Source organism: Xyrauchen texanus, chromosome 35 (genome assembly GCF_025860055.1).
Source record: "Xyrauchen texanus isolate HMW12.3.18 chromosome 35, RBS_HiC_50CHRs, whole genome shotgun sequence".
NCBI lineage: Eukaryota > Metazoa > Chordata > Actinopteri > Cypriniformes > Catostomidae > Xyrauchen > Xyrauchen texanus.
This window is the reverse complement of record NC_068310.1, coordinates 27,668,664-27,693,019: the sequence shown is the minus strand read 5'-3', so window position 1 is coordinate 27,693,019 and position 24,356 is coordinate 27,668,664. Positions and strand designations below refer to the sequence as shown.

Here is a 24,356-nt window from a genome sequence, read left to right as displayed (position 1 = left end):
GTTGGGAGAATCAATTGGAAACCCTAACAGGAATGGGAGAGTGGCTTTGCTGAGCGAGTATGCTGACGAAACGTCACACAAACGCCCTGATGTGGGAGCTCTACAGCTGGAACCAACACAGAGTGTGTTGCTCTCTGTACTGCCTGCATCCGAAACATTATCTACTGGCTTCTCTTTCTCACTGAACTCCACTAGCATTCGGATGCGTGTCTCTAACTCATTATCCTTCTTCGTCAGCCTGACTAATTCCTGACATTTATCACATGTGAATCCCTCACTGCTGACAGAATAGGCTATTGCAAACATGTGACATGCAATGCAGGAAGAATTGGTCTATGATTAGCCAACATTTGTTATTTTGCAGCAGATTTGAGCCTCAAGTCATCAAAAGCTTTCAAGATTGTATCTGAAGTCTCCAAGTCTGCACTCTGTAGTCTATAACTCTAGTTAAATAGGGCTTTCTGTTAGACCTGAATCAGTCGAGTGAATGATAAGTTGTGCTGCGGCTTCAAAGTTTCTATGTCTATGCCCTAGTATCTCACACATCATGAACACCATAGAGACTCTCATCAATGAGACTCACTTTTACTCTAATTCCCACTCTATCCATGATCCCCTCCAAAATGAGTCTGTCTCACAGAGATTACAGCTGGAATGGCACCACCATTACCATTAATTCACTCAATGTTTTGATTGGCAGTTGAGGTTTGAAAGTCTCAAAAGGCATTGGAACCACTAAAATGTTATTGAATAAGTGGCATAACATAAGGATGACATTGTGCAATAAGATAGAAATATCATCCTCTTGAATACTGTATATATTTTTCTTCTTTTACCAAACCATTGTATTTTACTAAAATACTTGGCCCCTATTTAGACTGTTGCACCAGTTGTCTGTGCAAAAGTTTTTAAAGACCCCACAAAATTACTTAAACAACACAGTTTTCCCTGTGTTAATGTATTTCATATTGAAATAGCAAGTGGCCATTCTCACTTCAGAGTGCATTTGATAGGACGAAAAACTTTAATCAATATCTTTGGTTCATTTTCCCAGAATGGATATATCTGCTAAAGGTACATTTTGTCAGCTTTTAGGAGTACACTAGTATATAAATTACTTCACATCCAAGTTAGCAGACTTAAGGCCACAAAGTTTTAATTTCATAAAGAAAAAAAAAAATCTCTCCATGGCAAGATGCATGCTCTTCACTGAGTTATTCAATCATGTCAGAAGGGCCGTCTAGCCCTGGTCTCCTTGGTGAGGCGGATGATGGTTGGTAGGAGGCTGGAGAGGAGAGGTTTCCCGCTGTATGATGATGAAGAAGGCTCTAAGCATGGACACGAGAGGGCATATTAGAGGAGAGCACCACAGGACTCTGGGAAGTGAACCTGGCTGCTCCCCATGGAGCCAGCTAGAGTGAGAGCGAATGGCCGACATGTACAAATGAGCCTCCTCATCGCCACATGGGGGAATAGAGGATCCAATTGTGTCCCAGACGAAGAGCTGCTCAATCCTCCCCCACATCCATAAAAAGCTGGATAAGAAAAAGATTGTGTGCCTGAGCTTTGGTGCTGAAGGCAAGTGACAGAGGGCATGCTTAACTTCCCCATATTCTTCATTCCTTCCACATAAAAATTTGAATTGCAAGGATTTATCATGCATGCCAGAGTAATAATGTTTGATTGTAGTCATAGTTCCTTTTGTCTTTTCTTAACTGATATTTGACAGCACTATACTTATTTCCATTTTTTCCCATTGTTTTCTTTGTGTAGTGAAGACAATATCATTTTGCTACCTACTATGTAGAAGCGTTATATCACTTCTCAAGTAAATTATCTAGATATTTTTACTGGAAAAATTGAAAAAATTCAGATTAATAATGTGATTTCTATTGCTCTGCACAAACTGTAGTCTCTGATTTTTTTGTTTCTTTGTTTTTGCTGTCCACCAGTTATTGTCACTTCACCCACATATTCACATAGACCTTGGCACGTATAACCAAGGCTAAGCTGTCAGAGTCAGTGGAGACAGTAAGGGAGGTGACGTTGACCATCTTCAGCAGTTTTTTTTAGCACTAAATGATGACATCCTCTCAAAGAGCAGTTTCATTTCCATCCCATGCAGTGGGACCTGGCACTAGTGGCAAAACAATCTCACTAAGTGCCAAACTCCCCCTTCCCCACAACACCAAGCATAGCCTTCCCCTACACATCCCCTCTGCCTCCTCCACTCACAGAGGCTGGACTGTGAAAACAGAAGATCCAGACAAAATGGCTGTAGCAGAGCCATTCACTCAGCTCTTGATGAGGAGGATTCAGTGCTGTGAGATGGGGATAATTTATTTCGAGAGCCCTCAAAATGTTTGGGACCCCTGGAGGTGATCTGCAGGCGAATCAGCATGCCAAGCCAAACATTAACCACCAGCTGGAAAACATCTAAGCTATTCTGGATCAATTTGGAATTGATTTCGGCACAACTGTATGTATAATGTAGGCCATTCAGCTGTCTGTCTGACCAGTGCTGGGAAAGAGATATGATCTGCACACACCCTTTAAAAGCACATTATGGGAAAGGGCAAAGGGCCTGAAGAGAGTTTCAAATGAGCAGAGAGGGATGCCTCTGTGCACTAAATGGATTTCATCCAGCCAGGTCCCAGAGCAGATGGATTCCAAGCGTGCTGACAGGGTCCTATGCATCCTGTTTGCAGGGTATGCCACGTCCTACTGCTTTCTGTTGTGTCGGCTGGTTGGTAGCCAAAAGCTCTTGGAAGGGGGCACGGCACTGAGCATCATGAGTATTGACGAACGGTGGCAGGGCATCCACTGAGGGGCTATAACGGCAAGGAGGCTGCGAGTGTCATTCCTTCTCCTCATTTGGGCCACATGAGGAGGCTGCATGCAGGGATTAATAGGTGGTTGACTGGAAAGCAAAGCTTTTAAACCCTGCTCAGGGACTTGTAGAACAGCACCACACCATGCCAGCAGATGCCAAGTGCAGCTGTCAGGAGCCAGAGTGTTTTTGTTGTTTGCTCTCTCTCTTTCACTCTTTCTCTCTCTATCTCTCTCTCTCTCTCTCTCTCTCTCTCTTTCTCTCTCTATCTACTTTCTCCTCTTCTTCACTATGTTGCTGTCTCCAGGCCTCTGCACTTTTTGGTTTAACTTAAATTGCTTCTGAATATTTGGAAATGCTCTCCCATTGTCTTTTCATTTTCAAAGGCATTTGCAGGAATAATGATTGCTTGCGAATGTCTCATCTCTAATAATTATATTTCTTGTACATTTGAAAACCCTTTTATTTAAAGAGCACTGAATGTTCTGCTGGTCTTTTACTCTCATAACTGTAATGACCTTCTAAAAATATAGATGTGAAATGAGTAGTAGTTGACCAATATTCTCTATATATGGGTGGTTCTTTAACACTGGGCACAGATTATATAGATGCATCACATGATATTTATGCCATTTTTTTTTCTGAAAGTCATGTAAATTCCCACCATGTGTGATAATAATGCTAGTAACATAATGTTCACAAAATGGTTGAATGTGACAGGGCGGAGGGTGGGGCCGGGTCAAGATTTTACACACCTGGTCCCTTATCGGGCTAATTAAGCCTCCGAGAGGGATAAAGGCCGACTGCGGATGGTGGTGCTAGAGAGAGAGATCGTTTACTGGCAGCTGACCATCGTGTGTTTTTTGTTTAAGTTTTTCATTAAAGCCGGTTCTCGCCTCCTCCTTTCCCTTAATTGTTTCACAATATTTACTCATAATTCACAAAAAATGTGTGAAATAGAAAACATACACTAACACTAATATTGACAATGCTGTTGGTAGATTGTGTATCTCACACTGGTGGAACTCAGTGGTTGATATGTTGTGCACATTTATTGGCCATTAAAAGTTAGAATCTTATAAAGGACAAAGATTGGCCAATTAATCAGGCTGGTCTATATATCAGCCTTTAACTAGAAATTAGGTTTTATGTTTCTGGATTTGTTTAGATATTTATTCATTTATTTTTTGCCATCTGATAAGTGGTGGTGGTGTAGTGGTCTAAACCACAGTACTGGTAAACTGGTAATCAGAAGGTCGTTGGTTCAATCTCCACTGTCACCACCATTGTGTCCTTGAGTAAGACACTTAACTCCAGGTTGCTCCGGGGGGATTATCCCTGTAAGAAGTGCACTGTAAGTCGCTTTGGATAAAAGCGTCTGCCAAATGCATAAATGTAAATGTAAATGATAACAGATCAGGATCAACTATATCCACTTCATCTGTTTTAATATAAGTCTCCTAATGTGTGTAAACTGCCTAACCAAGATGTGCTTGTTTTTAATGAGCTGTGTGAGAGATGCAGAGCTCCACAACTTATTCTTATGTCCTTGACCTTTTCTCATCCTCTGCTGACTCTCACTCGTCTCTGTTATACCCTCACACCTCTCCCACTCTCTGTTCTTTTATCCTCTTATCTCCTCATTCCCTCCTAAACTGTCCCTCTCTGCGTATCACACTCTCCTCTGTCTAATTGCATTTCAATTCGCCCTAAGGGATGCCTGGGTAGTTCAATCCACTCCCCCGGTTTCCCTTAAATCCATTTGCACCCTGCCCTGGCCAGGTCAGTTTCACGGGTTTCCCTGCAGGAAATATCAGATGATCTCACTTTCCAGTGAGAACAAGGTATTGTGGAGAATAGAATAGGTTGAGATGCTCATCCCACTCCACCACACCCCTCTTATATCCATCTGCCCCTCCTGCACAGATTTCCTGCTCTCAAACGTAGAACAAGGTCAAAGTCACACTGTATACTGTGTAAAATCAATATCAAGCAACACCACCAAAAGTTTGAATATTTTAACACATAGTGGTCCCAAAAAGTATTTCAACACTTAACAAATATCAAACCAAGTGGCATGTATTGTAGACAGCAAAAACAGATGTTTAAAGAAAAAATATATCACAAAAGGAAGTTTGTAAGATTTTAAATGAGTAAACAATAGATATACTGTTTAAAATGAAGAAAAAAATTATTTGGACACTTTCTGATTGTCTGATGCTAGTGGAACATTTACATAATTTATGTGCTGAACAACACATGTGGTTACTCTGGTAGAACACTTGGGGTAACTGACTTCATACATACACTACAAACCACCTTTGGAGCAGTTGGTTAAATGTAATTGAAAAATGATTGGCTAGAAAAGTGAAGTTAGTTCTGAGAAAAGGTCTAACATTATTTGCTTGCAGATGCCACTTGGTTTGATATTTTGTTACTTGTGTATTCTATCAAAACATACATTTTTAAGTGTGACTTAGGGGTGTCAAATTGTTCAAATACTTTTTGGGACCACTGCATACATCCTTTCACCTTATTCTCTATTATGACTAATAGGAACGTTAGTGGCATCATTTATTCCATATAAAGTAAACAAAAATCCCATCTGCTTGCATCTGTTTTCAAAGATCATTTATCTTATGCTCTTAAGGCCTTCTGTAACCCATTTACTTATTCCATCATATCTAGGACTTATTGGTGCATTTAGAGCAGAGTAGAGAGTGCCAGAATGAGTGAGATTTAGTTGAGGACTCTTTTTGTAGAAGTAGACTCAAGTCTGGGAGTGCGAGTGAAAAACAGTGTGGGTTGAAAGAATAAGGTTGACATATGTGCTACCCATGCAAACTCATGCTGTGAATGTTGAATTCATTTGATAATTTTTACAAGTCACTTATTTGTTTCAAGCTCCAAAAGAGATATTGATGAACCCACATATGATAACCCACATGATATTGAATGAAACTTTCCCAAAGTGCCATATTAGACTTAATAGGGTATCAATATTCAAATAAAGAAGTTTGTTTCCTGTGATAATGTCTATGAGCTTTTTAGACTTTGCCTTGATGGCTCATGGGAATGGCAAGATGAGTTATGGATTGTGTTTAGAGACAAGTGTCTGATGGGTGCTGGGATAATGCCAGAGAGATGCCTATCTCTTCTTTTAATGGAGCACCTATAGTTGTTTCAAGTGATAAGTCCTGTCACTTCTTACTGCAAATGTTGATGCTCTCGACGCCTCTCCTTACTCACATCAATTAAACATCAAATCAAAAGATAGAGACAACAAACAGACAAGCCACGGTCATCAAGGGATACGTTTGTATCCACTGGAACAAACACATCATCAAATGTCTGACAATAAAACCAGAGTCTTATGCACAGAGATTTGTGATGGAATTATATTTATCAGAACAACTTCTATGTCTTCTCGTGATTTAAAATGCAGGCAAAGGACTGTGAATATTTTTTGTTTTCCTATGCATTATGCTGTTATTGTGTCAATTTTCCACACCAGAAACAAAGGAAGCCAAATTTGCTTATCATATTTTATTTTAAATTGCCAGACTTTCCTTATATTCACAAAAGACTCACATGCCCTATCTGCTGTCGGCAGTGACAGTTTGAGTGAAAAGTGAGGCATTTGTTGTCCGCTATCCTATCAGAAAGGAATTTTAAAAAAATTGAATCGGGATGCCCTCATATGGAGACAGAAGCAGGGAGTTGCATGGAAACAGGGGGCTATGTTTGATGTGAGGTACGTCTCCTTGTAGAGGTGACACCATTTAGCATATTAAGAGCATTTTAAACAGGTGCAAGGTGATGTGGTTCTCAGTAATCAGCTTTTCTGATGTAAGCTCCTGATACATGGATTTTGCAGACTCTCCAATGTCAAAGTCCTCTTCTTTGAAGTATTGCTGGAATACAGCTCAGAGATAAGAGGCGTTTGTATAAGGTGCTCCGTGGCACATTGTTCTTGTTTTTAAAAAGGTTATTGGTTTTAAAAAGATGATTTGCTTCCTTTGACTTTCAAATGATGCAAACCTGAATGTTCTACATGTCTCCAAAGGGCTTCTCTAATTAAATGTTTCTTGCTGAATAGTTGAATGTATCATCAGTACCATCGGCCAACTCCTCTGTTCCAATGGCACAGAACAGTGAGTAAAAGAAATATAGAAATGAAAAATAAAAGGATAGTTCACACAAAAATGAAAATTGTCACCATTCACTCACCCTCTTGATTCCAAACCCCTATAATTTTATGCCGTGGAACACAAAAGGAAAATGTATGCATATTGCTTGTGACTGACAGACTCAGTCACCATTTATTTGTTATTTTTTTCCCATAAAATGAAAGTGAATGGTGACTTAGGTCTCACATTGTGTGACATGTAAGAAATAATTTAATTTGGAACAACATTAGTAATGATGCCAGAATTTTCATTTTTGGGTGAACTATCCCTTTAATATGGTAAATATCTCCTGAGTGGCCGAGAGCAGCACTGAAGGGCTCGCCATAAGGTCAATAGATGGATCTCGGACATGGTTGACAGCTGCTGGCCGGACTTTGTCGTATCATCAATGAACAGTTGCACAACTGTGCCCAATCAACCTGAAAGCAAGCTAGCCACTCATTATAACACCAAGAAAACTTTGTATCTCGCAGCTGTTTAATGGCTCTTCATCTGTTTTTGTTTGTTTTTTTGCTGTAAGGTTATTGCACCTTTATGGTTGATTAGGGGATTGGAATAATCCTCGACATCTGTTCGGGGTGTGGGTGGGATGGGTGCGGGATGCCTGCGCTTGCCTTTTATTTACTGGACCAGGCCTCTTGCGCTCATCCCCCCAGCACTGAGGTCTGCATGTTGACTTTTAATGGGAAAGTTGTGAAGAAGAAGAATCTCAAATGGGCTTCAAGGTCATTGAAGGAGCTTTGCTCCCAGCTATCTTTTTCCTTGTAATACAAACAGGACACCCAATCACCACAGCCCATTAGCACCATGATCCAAAAGGATGCGAGAATGCGGACTGAAGTTTATTTTCTTAACCACATGCATTGAATGTTGTAATTGACTGTTTAGTTAGGCATAGTGGTCTTTTAATTAGAGAAACAAATTAAATACTTTGTTTACTTTGGTAGTTTTTGGAAAACTTGGTCATCATTGTGGAGATCCTGCTTGCAGCTTATTCAATTAAAAGGGTTGTTCAGCCAAAAATGAAAATTCTGTCATCATTTAGTCACCATTCACTTTCATTGTATGGAAGAAAGTTGCAATGAAATTGAATGTTGATATGGGCTTACATTCTTTTTAGCCAGACTGTTCTGTACTGTGAATTTGGCAACAGTATGTTGAAAGTTTTTCAGCTGAAATGGATCTATGCTCACCAAAATGCGAATCACTGCCCACAGTGGCCTGAAAATGTTGTTGAACATATGTAAGCTCCAGTTTCTGGGCAAATGTCCTTAGTGGCATCAAAAACGAGTTGTAAAGCGAGTTGTTTTAGTTGTAAATTATGTAAAACAGTCAACAGGTATGCATATTTTATTACCCATGCATCCTAACTCAATCACCAACCGTATATCTAAACTTTAGTGGAATAAACAGTCAATCTTTGAAGGAAAATGCAACCTAAGATTAATAAGTTTCCATGGGACCAGAACCCATGTCTCTGAGACTGCTCATGCAGCATGCTATTTGTCCTTTTGAGTGATGAAAAAGTAAAATGTCCACAATTGGACTTGTCCAATCAAACAAAGGACTGCAGCTAACTATTGAATGAAATCAAAATATATTAACTAGAACTCTTCTAAAAGGGAGCCTACAATCTTAGCCTAAAATAGCATAATGTGGCACTCCCATAGACATTCTATGGCGATACACTGGCGACGAGACAAGAGGTCGTCATTTTGGAATGCATATCTTTTGAGGAGATGCCTCAGGGTGCTGAATAAACAGCTTTTGGGAGGAAACAGCTCATCACTGCTGCTAATCTTAAACATGTTTTACACTAAATAATGCTTTTGAATTGAACTATGTGTGGAGTTCATAACGATAAATAATTTGTTTTTAAGAAAAGTCACAGACAATTTTGCAACAGGTATATGTCACTTTACGCTCTTCCCACTCATTTATATTGTATCCGCAAACCGTCGCAAACTATCTTAACGCTAGCTGACCGGTACACTCTCTCCTATTGTAGAGCAGCAAGGGTTATTATCTCCAAATATATAAAAGTTTCTCTGTATTTACTCATCTCTAGCTTTTCCAGTTTGTATTGTCCCTTTCTAACTTTCAGCAAATCTGGGAAGTGTTTATTTTTTTAAAAATGGGGAGGTACTCTAACTCATCTGTAGAGCACATTAGAGCCCCACCCTGTTATTCAGTGTCTGGTTTCCAGAAGTATTATTCACATTCATTTTTTGCATAGGCTTTTCATTAAATTCTCCATAAAAGAGTTCTACGCCATGAACCAAACCAACCAGCTCTGAGGTGAATTACAACATCACAAACTTTGTTTTAAGGCAATAAAGTATTTGAAAATCAGACAATAAGACAACGATATAAGGATGTTTTCTTACCGTCTTTCACGAAGGTGAAAACTACAATCTCATGAAGCACTGCAAATTATATAATTGCATAAAAACTATGGGAATATATCAAACTGTTGATTTGAGGTTGCTGATTAGAAGTATAAAAACAATATTTTTTAAGTTTATTGTAAAATATTCCGATATGTACAATTAGATAAGTAGTTTAAGGTTAAAGGGAGACAGACTCGATTTCGTCACTCACAGTGTGTCGTTGGAGGTGACTCTAAGGCAAATTTCTTGTGCTTTGTTGGCTGTGGTTCTCTGGTGAACCGTTCTCTGCTGTACCATGGGTAATGTTGTTGTTTACCAGGAATTCTGCTATAAAACACTATTTAAAATATGAAGTATTTAAAATAATGCAGACTGATGGCTTTAACAGAAGCATATACCATCAATGAACAACATCAGAGCTAAAGGTAGGTCTGTCTTGAAATGTTTATAAGTTATAGAAAATCAATTTGTCCATGGAAAAATATAATGGGATTTTTACTTTTAGAACCAGACTGTTGGGCTCTATTCTCCATGGTCATATTCCACAGCCTCTTTCTCTCAGCCGTCTCTCTTTCCCTTTGGGTCTGATGACAGGAGAGTAGAACGTTCATTAGAACAGAACTATCTCTCAGACAGCACCTGCAGGCCATCGCACCAGCACTGGTCCTACCTGTGTGGCAATGCCAGTCGTGGCACCCTGGTACCATCAGGGAATGCTTTGCTGCCAAGTGTTATATGATTAAACCACAGAGATCTAGAAAGAGTTAAGCAGAGTTGCTTTCTCTAAATATATACCTGTACTATACCTCACAAGGCCTACTGCATCTGAATAAGGCATCTGTTATTGGAAATTGAGTAGAATTTAGGCAATTGTTAATGGAGTGTTAAAATTGATTAGTAAATAAAATCTTTTCATCTTCAAATGTATGGAGAATATTTAAATTAATTGTAATGTGATTGATTTAGATCACTTGAAATACTTTGCCTAATCAAATCAAATCAAATCACTTTATTGTCACACGACCACATGCACAAGTGCAGTAGTGGGTGAAAGTCTTGTGTGCAGTTCCGAGCAACATAGCAGTCATGACAGTGATGAGACATATATCAATTTACAATAAACATCAGATTTACACAACACAATTAACATATCTAATGTACACATAATTACACAACACAATAATAATATACATTGTACAGTAAACAATACACACAATATAGAATACACATACAATAAAAAAAAAGTGTATTAAAAAAAAACATTAGGTTGTATTGTAAATAGATATAATTTATGACAGTCCAGTGTAAGATTAATAAAGTGCAGTGCTGATGTATATTGATCGTGAGAGATCAAGTGTTCAAAAGTCTGATTGCTTGGTGGAAGAAGCTGTCATGTAGTTGGCTGGTGTGGGTCCTAATGCTGCGATACTGCCTGCCTGATGGTAGCAGTGAGAGCAGCCCATGGCTCGGGTGGCTGGAGTCTCTGATGATCCTCCAAGCTTTTTTCACACACCGCCTGGTATATATGTCCTGGAGAGAGGGAAGCTCACCTCCGATGATGTGTCTGGCAGTTCACACCACCCTTTTCAGGGTTTGTGGTTGAGGGCAGTGCTGTTGCCGTACCAGGCAGTGATGCAGCCAATCAGGATGCTCTCTACAGTGCAGGTGTAGAAACCGGTGAGGATGTGGTGGTTCATTTCAAACTTCCTCAGCCGTCTCAGGAAGAAGAGGTGCTGGTGAGCCTTCTTCACAATGGCCTCAGTGCGGACGGACCATGTAAGTTCCTCAGTGATGTGGACACCGAGGAACATGAAGCTGCTGACTCTCTCCACCGGTGCTCCATTAATGGTGATGGGGCTATGTTCTCTGTCTTTCCTCTTGAAGTCCACTACAAGCTCCTTGGTGTCTTACTGACGTTGAGGGAGAGTGTAAAGGGAACAATGGAAAGGAGGAGGTGAGAACCGGCTTGACAATATAAATAATAGTTTTAATATAAAACTGAACAAAAAGACACAAACACACACATTATGGTCAGCTGACCGTAAACGATCTCTCTCTCTCATCGCACCACCTTCCACAGTCAGCCTTTATCCCTCTCGGAGGCTTAGTTAGCCTGATAAGGGACCGGGTGTGTATAATCACGACCCGGCACCGCCCTCCGCCCTGTCACAGAGAGGTTGTGCTCCTGACACCAGTGTGTCTGAGTGTGCACCTCCTCTCTGTAGGCTGTTTCATCATTGTCAGTGATCAGACCTACCACCGTCGTATCATCAGCAAACTTAATGATGGCATTGGAGCTATGTGTTGCCACACAGTCATGTGGGCTGAAAACACAGCCCTGCGGGGCTCCAGTGTTGAGGGCCAGTGATGAGGAGATGTTGCTGCCCATTCTAACCACCTGACATCTGCCTGACATTAAGTCCAGGATCCAGCTGCTCAGCGAGGTATTTAGGCCCAGAGCCCTGAGTTTCACATCAAGCTTGTAGGGCACTATGGTGTTGAATGCTGAGCTGTAGTCTACAAACAGCATTCTCACATATGTGTTCTTTTTTCCAGTTGGGAGAGAGCAGTGTGTAGTGTAGATGCAATGGCATCGTCAGTGGAGCGGTTGTTGCGTTATGCAAACTGCAATGGGTCCAATGAGGTGAGCAGCACAGAGCAGATGTAATTTCTGATTAGACTCACAAAGAATTTGCTGCAGGATGCCAGTCAGCTACAGGATGCCAGTCATTTAAGTAAGTAATTTTTTATTGCTTTGGTATGGGCACAATGGTGGACGTTTTGAAGCATATGGGGACTACAGACAAGGAGAGGGACAGGTAGAAAATGTCTGTAAAAACACCAGCCAGTTGGATTGCGCGCACTCTGGTGACGCAGCCGTCTGGACCCGTGGCTTTATGGATGTTCAGCCATCGGAAGGACTGGGTTACATCCGCAACAGAGACGGAGAGTGAACCAACCTCTGTAGCATCGGCCATGAGTGCTCTCTCCGCGAGGGCAGTGTTATTTCCCTCGAAAAGTGCATAAAAGTTATTTAGCTCATCCGGGAGAGATGGCATTTTTATTCCCTTTGTAGTCTGTGATGATGTTAATTCCCTGCCACATGCTTCTAGAGTCAATGGTGTTGAACTGTCTTTCAATCTATTGCCTGTACTGGCGTTTTGCTGCTCTGAGTTTTTATGCTCCTCCGCATTGGCTCATTCTGAGGGTGGGTGCTTCCTGTTTCAGTTTCTGCCTGTAAGCGGGCAGAAGCAAAACGGAAGAGTGGTCTGATTTGCCAAATGGTGTGGGGGAGGGATTTGTAGCCATCCCGGAAAGGAGAATAGCAATGGTCCAAAACCCGGTCCCCTCTTGTGTTGAAGCTGATATGTTGGTGTGATTGTTTTCAGATTGGCTTTGTTAAAGTCCCCAGTCATAATGAACACAGCCTCAGGGTGCGTGGTTTCCTGCTCACTTATACTCCCATACAGTTCCTTGAGTGCCCAGTCTGTGTCAGCTTGTGGGGAGATGTACACGGCAGTAATAATGACCACTGTGAATTTCCTCAGTAGCCAGAATGGTTGTGTAATGATGAGCAGGTGAAGGCAGACGAGGGGCGAGGATCTAAATGCAGTGGGTCTTTATTTAAACAAGAATGACAACACGACAAACAGGAACAAAGGAAATATCCACAATGGGAAAAATAAAACAAAAACACAGAAGACATTCACTGGGAAAACAGGCAAAACAAGCATCCACAAACATCAACGACCGACAGGGGAATGGAGAAACAGCAGGGTTTAAATACGCAGACACAGGATGATCACAAACGACATTCAGGTTCGAACAATGACAGAGTGCTGGCAGTGATAAGATCCGGGAATTGTGGGAAGTGTAGTTTTAGACAAAGACAAGTGAAACACAGGGCGGACAACAAGGGAATCGTGACAGGTTGACACAGAAGCATGAGAAATTCCCAATCAGGAGAGCAGAAAGACTTGATCAAATGTACGTTCCTCTGATCACACCAAGATTTGTTGATCATAAAGCATACACCAGAATCAGAATCAGAATCAGCTTTATTGCCAAGTATGCTTACACATACAAGGAATTTGTCTAGGTGACAGGAGCTTCCAGTCAACAACAATACAAATAATACCAAAAACAGCAGCAAGACATAGGTAATTAAAAACTAAAAAGAACACAAAATAAATAATTATACATATACGTACATACACTCACCTTCATACATACCCACATACACACACGTAGTGCAAATCTAATACAATCTGTATATAAAGAACAAAAAACAGTATATTATGTACAGAGCAATGTAAGTAATGGCAGAAGTGGATATGTTGGATAATATAAATTAAAATTAAAATTAAACTGTGTATTGCACATAATTATTGCTCAATGGGGCAATTTAATTGTTCATTAGATGGATGGCCTGAGGGAAAAAACTGTTCCTGTGTCTGACCGGTTCTGGTGTTCAGAGCTCTGAAGCGCCGGCCAGAAGGCAACAGCTCAAAAAGGTAGTGGGCAGGGTGAGTGGGGTCCAGAGTGATTTTACCAGCCTTTTTCCTCACTCTGGAAGTGTATAGTTCTTGAAGGGGGGCAGGGGCAACCAATAATCCTCTCAGCAGACCGAATTGTCCTTTGTAGTCTTCTGATGTCTGATTTCGTAGCTGCACCAAACCAGACAGTTATTGAAGTGCAGAGGACAGACTCAATGACTGCTGAATAGAACTGTTTCAGCAGCACTGGTGGCAGGTTGAACTTCCTCAGCTGGCGAAGGAAGTACAACCTCTGCTGGGCCTTTTTCACAATGGAGTCGATGTGTATCTCTCACTTCAGGTCCTGTGAGATGGTAGTGCCCAGGAACCTGAATGACTCCACTGCTGCCACAGTGCTGTTTAGAATGGTGAGGGGGACAATGTTGGGGTGTTCCTCCTAAAGTCCACAATCATCTCCACTGTTTTGAGCGTGTTCAGCTCCAGGTTGTTTTGACTGCACCAGAAAGCCAGCCGTTCAACCTCCTTTCTATATGCAGACTCATCATCATCTCGGATGAGACCGATGACAGTGGTGTCGTCTGCAAACTTCAGGAGCCTGACAGAGGGGTCCTTGGTGGTGCAGTCATTGGTGTACAGGGAGAAGAGAAGTGGGGAGAGCACACATCGCTGGGGGGCACCAGTGCTGATGGTACAGGTGGTGGAAGTGAATTTTCCCTGCCTCACAAGCTGCTGCCTGTCCGTCAGAAAGCTGGTAATCCACTGACAGGTAGAGGTGGGAACAGGGAGTTGGTTTAACTTAGTCCGGAGTATATCTGGTATGATTGTGTTGAAAGCTGAGCTGAAGTCCACAAAAAGGATCCTTACGTATGTCCCCGGTCTGTCCAGATGTTGCAGGATATGATGCAAACCCATGTTGACTGCATCATCCACAGACCTGTTTGCTCGATAAGCAAATTGAAGGGGCTCCAGAAAGGGTCCAGTTATGTCCTTCAGGTGGGCCAACACCAGTCTCTCAAATTACTTCATGACCACAGATGTCAGGGCGACAGGTCTGTAGTCATTAAGTCCTGTGATTTTAGGTTTCTTAGGGACGGGGATAATAACTGAGCGTTTGAAGCAGCATGGGACTTCACACTGCTCCAGTGATCTATTGAAGATCTGAGTGAAGATGGGGGCCAGTTGGTTAGCACAGGAACGAAGGCAAGCTGGTGAGATGCCATCTGGTCCTGGAGCCTTCCTTGTCCTTTGCTTCCGAAAGACACGGCACACATCGTCCTCACAGATCTTGAGTGCAGGTAGTGTAGCAGGAGGGGGAGGAGGGGGGTTGCAGGAGGTGTTAATGGTTGTGTGAAATGAAGGTCCGAGTGCATGTGGGGTGTGAAATCGGGCCTTTCAAATCTGCAGTAAAACACATTCAGGTCGTCAGCCAGTCATTGGTCCGCCACAGGGTTGGGGGTAGGAGTCCTGTAATTAGTAAGTTGTTTCAGGCCACTCCACACTGATGCAGGGTCGTTAGCTGAAAACTTGCTTTTCAGCTTCTCAGAGTAGCTTCTTTTAGCCACTCTGATTTCCTTATTCAGTGTGTTCCTGGCCTGATTATACAAGACTCTATCCCCACCCCTGTAAGCCTCCTCTTTGGCATGACGAAGCTGTCTGAGTTTCCCTGTGAACCATGGTTTATCATTGTTGAATGACAAAAATGTCCTAGTAGGGATGCACATATCCTCACAGAAACTGATGTATGATGTAACAGTATCTGTGAGCTCGTCCAGGTCTGTAGCTGCAGCTTCAAAAACACTCCAATCAGTGCAGTCAAAGCAGGCTTGTAGTTCCAGCTCTGCTTCAATAGTCCATCTCCTTATAGTCCTTACAACTGGCTTTGTTGATTTTAATTTCTGCCTGTAGGTCGGGAGAAGATGAACCAGACAGTGATCAGAGAGACCAAAAGCTGCACGTGGGACAGAGCGATATGCATTCTTTAATGTTGTATAGCGGTGATCCAATATATTCCTGTCTCTGGTGGGGCATGTAATGTGCTGTCTGTATTTGGGCAGTTCGCGTGTGAGATTTGTTTTGTTAAAGTCCACAAGAATAATAATGACTGAGTCCGGGTATTGTTGTTCTGTGTCTGAGATTTGATCAGCCAGCTGTTGCAGCACTAAGTCCCCAGACTCGTTAGGAGGAATGTAAACACTCACCAGAATAAACGAAGAAAACTCCCGCGGCGAGTAGAACAGCTTACAGTTAATAAAGAGCGCTTCCAGATTAGGACAGCACATCCTCTTTAGTGTTGTTACATCTGTACACCAACTTTCGTTGATGTAAAAGCATGTTCCACCGCCTCTCGTTTTCCCCGTTAACTCCGCGATGCGATCCGCTCTGAACAGCTGGAAGCCCGGCAGATGTAATGCACTGTCCGGAATGGCTTCACTCAGCCAGGTTTCAGTGAAGCACAGTGCAGCAGAGTTTGAAAAGTCCTTATTAGTATGTGTGAGGAGATGTAGTTCGTCCGTTTTGTTGGGAAGAGAGCGGAGATTTGCGAGATGAATGCTCGGCAGTGCTGTGCGAACGCCGCGCTGACGGAGTTTAACCAGCGCGCCAGCTCGTCTCCCTCGCCTGCGTCTCGTAGCGCATCTAAACAACACAGCAGCGCCTCCAACTAAAATGTCCAGCAAAACGTCCGAATATTGAAAAACCGGGAAAAGATGATCTGGTATGTGCTGCCGAATGTTCAGCAGTTCGTCCCTGGTAAAACTGATTGGTAAAAGATTGCTAAACACAGGACAAACTAACAAAAACAACAAAAGAAATGAAGAGCTCCACACCGAGGCGGCCATCTGCGGCGCCATGTTGTATTAACCTCTGCTTTTACCTGAGAGGTCTTTCGCTCTGTCCGCTCGGTGCACAGAGAACTGGAATCTCTGCAGACATTCAAGTTTCTGTAAGGCAGATAATGCAGCAGTCCCTCGTCTCTCGTTGGAAAGAGATCCGCTCTCTCAGCTCGCAGAGCTTGTTGTCCAGAGACTGAACTTTTGCCAGTAGAATACTGGGAAGCGGGGGTCGATTTGTGCGACGTCTTTCTCTGATGAGAACGCCGGCTCTTTTTTCCCTTTTCCTTCTGTGTTTCCATGGCCGGGCAGCCCAGACAAAGGGCTCCGCTGGCGTGTTTGTAAACAGTGGGTCGGCATTGAGGAATTTGAAATCCGGTTTTCAGTGTGCAATTGCAGAACCAATGTTCAGAAGCATTTGTCTGTCATACACAATAAGGCAGACAACATCCAAGACAAAAAAAAATCTGTAAACAAAACAAATAAAAAACTGCAATGTTGTGTTGGAGCTGGCGACCCAGCAGCCATACTCGGAGCCATCTTGAGTCACCCCTTTCTAATGTTTTAGGAAGCAAGCTTATTGATTGACAGGGTTTATTTTTTTTTATAAAGATACACAAGTACTTAAGGGGATCTAATGATCTATTGAGATTGAAAATATGTTGACTTAAAGTAAACATGACAACAAATTTACTTTTTATAATATGCGTTACTGCTGTTATTATTTACAATTCACATGTGGCATTAAATAAAACCACCAGATAGCAAATAGAACACAGTGAAGTTTATACATAGTTTAATAAACAATTACTCATCACTTCAGAATAAATGCTGTTGATGTCCATTTGATTTGTCAGCAACAACAATATTGAATTGAGTCTTTATAATTACAATAGTCTTTACAATTGTAGTTATGCAAATTGTGTTAAGTTTTTCTTTTCTTTTTTTTAACTATTCATTCGATTTAATCTTAAATTACCTGGAACAGCATATTGAGACCAGAGAATAATCTGATTCTTGCTTCATATTGTCATTTCTGTCCCTTTGCTTTTCCTGCTGTAATTTGTATGAACAAATGACAAAATGCTCTCAGTGAGAAATTAATGGCTGACTGTCAAAGGTAATCATGAGGTTGGTTGTCAGCAACCGGTCTGCTTTAATTTCCCATGATTCGCTTTGTAAAAGAATGATGACATACATTTAACTCATCCTCTTTTGTTGGGTGACATTGATGACTGGGTTATCATTGGTAATGCGAGTTTCAAACACTAAGAAATCCGCTTGACTCTGTAATAGCTGAAAGTTTCAAGGGCACTGTGTACTTTTGGACTCAGGTATATTCCGAATTTTAGTGGGAGGACCAATTATAATAGTTTCAAGGAATGTTTGGTTCAAAATAAGTGAACCTCAATTGACAGCATTTGTGGCATAATTTTAGTTCCAACTTGTCCCTACTTTTATATAAAAAAGCAAAAACATCATGGTTACTAACTTAACCTCCATTCCCTGATGGAGGGAACGAGACGCTGTGTCGATGTAGTGCCACTATGGGTCGCTCTTTGTAGCCCCAGACATCTCTGATCTTTGAGAAAAGGCCAATGAAAATTGGCGAGTGGAATTTGTATGCCACTCAGCCTGACATACGGGTATATTATGCAACCTGGAATGCAACCACTCATTCAGGTTTCGCACTGAGGAGCCGAGACAATGTCCTTGCCATTTCAGCGGGTAGTTCAGTGTTGTGGCAGGAGGAACAAGTTTCGTTCCCTCCATCAGGGAACAGAGGTTATGTTAGGAACCATGACATTCCCTTTCTTTCACTCACCCACCGTTGTGTCGATGTAGTAACACTAGGGGTTTCCTATGGAAAACGCCACAACTACTGAACTGCGTAACGTGCTCGGCTCACTTGGAATCTTGACCGAGGTGGTACTAAAAAAAGTATCAGGTACTATCCACAGTGGAAAACCCCCCAAAAGCGAGTTGAGTTGAGTTGTAACATGCAGTGGAAAAGCCCCATTATTGACACATGTACTGGGCTGATGGCGAGTTTCTCCGAAAACTCATCAGCCACAGGGCTAAGGAGGAATGACATCCAGGGTCCACACTTTTGTGGAAACGACTGGGAGAAGGTGCCTCTCAGGGCCTCTCAGGTATCTGATGATCAAGTCGTGCTTCCCTAAATACTTACCGCCTACTGCATTGTGATGTGCCTATATAGCAGCAACATTCACTTTCAGTGTGGAGTGGGACAGCCGCCCTTCCAGCCTCTCCTGCAGAAAGTAAAGCACTGATCCAACTGCACATTTCTGGGGGTATTCACATCGGCAACAACACCGTTTAGTGAACAGACGCCACTTCAGGTCATACAGGAGCCCTGGCCTGAGTGATCAACAGCAAAAGCCTCCGCAGGGAAAGGAATACTGCCAGTAACTCAAGGCAGTTGATGTGTCAAGGCAGTCGCGGATCAGTCCAAGGACCGGCGGCTATGTGCCTGTCTCAGCCATGCTTGGAGCCGTCCGTCATAACCACGACGTGCCTGGAGACCTGGCCTAGCGGGACCTGACCTCGTTCGTGAGGTGCGCCCTAATTGCAACCGAGTCTAACATACAGAGAAAATAAATGCTCTGAACCTGGGAGAGCTTGCTCTTCTCCCAGTTGACCCAAAGCCTCAGCCGGCTGAGGTGCCTGAGCACCAGGTTCCTGTGTAACAAATCAAGCGAGTGAGCTAGGATCAGCTGATTGCCGAGATAGTTGAGAATGCGGATGCCCACATCCCTTAACAGGGCAAGGGCAAGGGCTGCTGCCTCTGTGACCTTGCACAAGAGGTGACAGGGACAGACCGAAGGCGAGGACCTTGTACTGGTATGCCCAGCCTTTGAAAGTAAACCGCAGGAAGGGTCTGTGTCGAGGTAAAACCCGAGATCTTGATGCCGGACACTCGCTAAAATTAGTTTTTTGCATCAGCATCATGAACGGAGTCTGTGCAAAGCCGGTTTAGAACTCGCACGTCCAAGATTGGCCGCAACCCGCCGGCTTTTTTGGGTATGATGAAGAAGGGGCTATAAAAACCAGCTCTATCGCGTCCTTCCATAGGAGGGTGGCTATCTCCGAGCATAAGGCAGCAACGTTCTCGCCTTTCACTGCAGTGAAACGGATGCCGCTTAACCTGGGCGGCCACCTGCGAACTGAATTGGTTCAGTTAGAAGTAACGATCGCAACCAGGAAATATACACAAACGGAAAAGGCATCTTTAAAAAGACGCTCTCCTTGAGTGCCACTCTTTTAGAGGAAGAATATACTCTTTTGACTACTGAAGCACCCAGGGTCATTCTCTGCACTCGACCAAGAGGGGAGAAGCCGATGTAATGTGCAGTAAATCCAACAGCTTCACTGGACTCAGAGATGAATGGATCGGCAGAGTAATTCAGTTCAGTGAATACAACCGCTCGGCTCTGAAGAAGAAGTCTGAATGAGTGGTTGCATTCCAGCTCCTTATATGCCAGTATGTCCGGGGGAGTGGCATTGGTATTGCACTCGCCAATTTTCATTGGCCTTTTCTCAAATATCAGAGATGTCTGGGGCTCCCAGGGCTCCCACTACATCAACACAAAGTCAAGTGAGTGACAGAAGGGGAATCTGTGTTACAGTGAGGCATTTAAAACTTAAGTGAAATTGGCCAATCTTTAAACATCAAAATGCTTACTGTTTTAAAAGTATATCCACAGGACTTTGACATCATATGTGTCAACAAGATCTTAGTTGGATTAAATCAGATACTAACCTTTTCAATGTAAATTTGTATCCAATTTTATAACTTTCTTGCTGTAATGATGTTACACTGTAAACCCTAAAACTCCAAAATGCCCCCCAAAAAAACAAAGATTTAAAGAACTTCACAGCTCAAATAATACATGAAAACGGAAAAATGTATGTGCTTTAATAAAATTATAAATTTCACATTTCACATTACACATTTCCCCAATGTACTTTCATTTTAAGTGCCTCATTCTAACCTTGATTGATTCCTTTTGTTTTTTAAGAAAAGGAGGGACAAGTTGAAATTATATTATTATTATTATTTTGGTAATCAACATTATGCCACAAATGCTGTTGATTGAGCTTAACTTGTATTTCTACAATTTGCACACATTTATAAGGCTTATTTTGTCATAATGAATGTTTATTTTTGTAATGGCACTTTACAATCCACAAGTTGTAGTTTATGTATGCATGTGTTAAGAATTTTTTTTTTTTATATTACGTAACAGTAACACTGGCTTTTTATTTGTGTCTCCTCTGTCTGGCAGGAAATTGCAGCATACTTGATAACATTTGAAAAGCATGAAGAATGGTTGACAACATCCCCTAAAACAAGGTAAGAGAGTTTATCTATCCCTTGCTATTAGAAATCTATTTTACCCAGAACTCTAGGTTTTATCATCATGATGCCCAAATTAAGCCATTAGCGGGAGATTCCCCTAATGACTCACTTAAGAATCCCTGCCACCTTAAAACTAGGGTGTTTGATATCGGTGGACATTGATGGCAGTTTCAGAAGGTTTACTTCTTTTAGGACATAGCCTGGCAGGTAATGGCTTATTAATGTGGACTAATAACTCTAAATAGCCTATTAGCAGAACTCTCTGCTCAATTCTCTGCTCTCATCTCCTCAGTGAGTTTGATGGTAATGTGTTCATATCTAACAGCAAATTTAACGTCCTCTAATAAATGAAGGTGTGAGCTGAGAACTGTCTAGCTGCTCAGAAAGAGATGGAAGGTTGAGGTGTTGACTGACATTGAAGAGGGAAATGTGAGCATGTCATGTCTGTGAACAGGTGTGTGTATGTATGTGTTTGTGTGTGCACTGCATTTGAACCCATCTTTTATTGTGGTTTCTAGCTGCTAGCTCACCCCAGGTTTTGAAGCAAGAATCTACTTGTACCCTTACTCCACAAGCGTAGGATTTAATATTTTTAAGTAGAATATCTGTTCAGTTGATTGGCTGTAAGACAGGCCAGCGGTGGTGGATTTGAGATGTAATGGAGTGACACTAATCTAGCCTCAAGGCTGTTGAGATTATTCTGATACAGATGGCTTAGGGGAAGACAGGGTCAGAGGTTGCTATGGTGGCCTGCCAGGTGGCTGATCTACCCACAGTGAAATCTTATTGATTCAAAACAGTAAACATAATTTTATTAAAGAGAAATTTCCTTGTGTACATTTTTATTGATCATGGCAGCAATAATTTGTGAAATGATGATCAAATGATACACTTCCTGTGTTTTGAAGAGACTATTTAGGTGCCTGGATTGCAGTGGTGGAGCAATGCTGTACAGTCCCATTAAAGTATTCCGAATCATGGCAGTCTGCTGCATTTTTCTCAACCAAGCACTCTGAACCTACATTCAAACTGTGAATTGTGCTGTGCTAATTTTGGTCAGCTCTACATTTTTTACCTGTTTGCACCATTACTTGATTTACCTTTAGTGAATGAGGTACTAAAAGAGTACAAACATCTCCTTCTGTGGGATTAATCCATTCTTAGTGTGCTCTGTGCTCTCATTGTCTTTGATTATGTCACTTCACGCATCAGTTAATTTACTAGTGCTGGATATGTATCAAACCTGTAAGGGCACAGTGTAAGAGCTGAAAAAACAAGTTGTTGTGTCACTCAGAGTAAAGCTCACTCTGCACAGATAGCACAGGCAACCATTCATTGGAGAAAGAAAATAGAAGGAAGGTTACTTGAAGGTGAGAGAGATGTATTTGAAAAACTACATCTAAATTGTCCTCCAATGTATTGTGGTGAAGCTCTTATGGTGTAATTTTTTAAGAAGCTTATAGTGTGGGCATATTATGTATCAGTGTTTTTCTGTGTCAGGTTTTAAGTCTGTGTATTTCTTCCAGCCTAATCTCACATAAAAATCTGCAAGTGTCTGACGATTTTTCATTAGCCGAAATTGGTATATGTTGACCGAATTTGAAAACACTGCCCCCAGCGTTAAGTGTTTCAGAGCATATAAACAAGTGTGGCATCCATTTATATCGAGGAGAGGTCACCTGAAGCCAGTTGTGAAAAGAATTGTTTTCAGCTGAACAGGGTGTAAAACAGTGAAGAGCAATGCTTATTTTATTTAATCTACCCCCCCAACCAAAACCCAATTTATCCCTAACCATTAGTAGAGACAAAATACAATGTTAGGGATCAAAATGCAACCTCCTTATCATGCTTGTGATTGTTTATTCAAATGTAATTACTTCCTCGTTTGAATGGGGATTGAACTGTGGTCTTCCACGCAACTGATGCAACGCACTACCAGTTGTGCCACAAGGGAAATTAATTGTTGTTGAGCCGTTACAAATATGCCTGATGGTAGATAGGGCATGTCAGTGAGTCAGCATACTGTTGATGATCCTAGGGTACAGGAACTTTCGAAAACAGCATGCCGACTTCCTATGTGATCATGTTGTTTTATTTCAGTCAGTTTTTCTTTCCTCAGGTTAAGCCCTCCAATCTCCTGTTCCAGCCAGCTTGTCGAAACAGAACAGTGCTTTCTCTGTCTCAAGCTTCTTCCAAGCAAGTCTCTTTTCTCTCCCAATTAGAGAGAGAGAGCAGTGCATATACTATTACATAACTATACTATTAGACAGCTCTGAGTTCCTTGCGCTCAGTGCCAGATTCTGGAAACTGCTCAATCTCATGCTTAGAGAGATGCTTATGCACAGAAAGTGCCAGTCATCATCGCCACTGAGAAAACGTTAAGGTGCATAGGGATCATGTGCCCTCCACCCTTGTGTGCACTCTATTAAATCCTAACCGCATCTGCATTCCTGTACTTTTGATGAAGAACTGTCTTCTTGACCATTGATGAAGTATGTTTTTTAGGTATGCAGGTTTGTAGTGTTAATACACCGTCACCCAGACACACTTTATCTGCCATGTTGGCATTGTCCATTGACCCAAATGTTTTTGACTCTCTACCACAAAACAATGTAGTGAGAATCACTTTGGCACCAATTGAAATGAACTGGGCCTCACACAAGTCACCAAAGTATGTGGTGATTTTTGATCACACTTCACTTAAGGAGTATGTGTGTGTGATTATTAAAATCAGACAGCCCCTCCCTCCATCCTCAGGGCACCAGCTAAGGAGTTTCAACTTAACAATGAAAGAATGATCCAAATGGACCATTCAGTAAATTTAAATTATGTAAATTAGAGGGAGTTGGACATCTGTATTATCTGAAGGATTTGACAGCACCCTAACCCTTTAGAGCTCTTCTGTATCATCAACACAAGGCTGATCTCCTCGAAGCACAGAGATGGTTCTTGCAATCTAAAACACGCAGATATACAGCCCTTATGTCTGTGCAAGATTCATCATCTGGAACATGCAGACGCACGGAACTTGAAGAGAAGGTTTGCACGCCAGAGCTAAAAAAAATTCCTGTAGTTATCTTCCTGGGAGAGTCTGTGAGTGGGAGCAGAGCAAGGAGTGGAGCGGCATGATTTTACCTGGAGCGAGGCGTGGGTTTTTAAAAAAATCGGAGCGTCATTGTTTTCTCTCGCTCCAAGAGTGAACCACTAATGCTCCATTATGGGCAAAACACCTGTTAAT

At 41.9% G+C, this 24,356-nt stretch overlaps 1 protein-coding gene across 7 annotated transcripts in view; it reads left to right on the top strand.

Moving 5' to 3' along the window:
• LOC127628420 (calmodulin-binding transcription activator 1-like) overlaps positions 1–24,356 on the top strand; it is a 588,851-nt gene that overhangs the window by 256,372 nt on the left and 308,123 nt on the right. For all 7 annotated transcript variants that reach the window (XM_052105154.1, XM_052105152.1, XM_052105151.1 and 4 more), the window contains one exon: positions 21,045–21,112. In XM_052105154.1, coding sequence (XP_051961114.1) covers positions 21,045–21,112 — 68 coding nt within the window. The remainder of the gene's footprint in view (positions 1–21,044; positions 21,113–24,356) is intronic.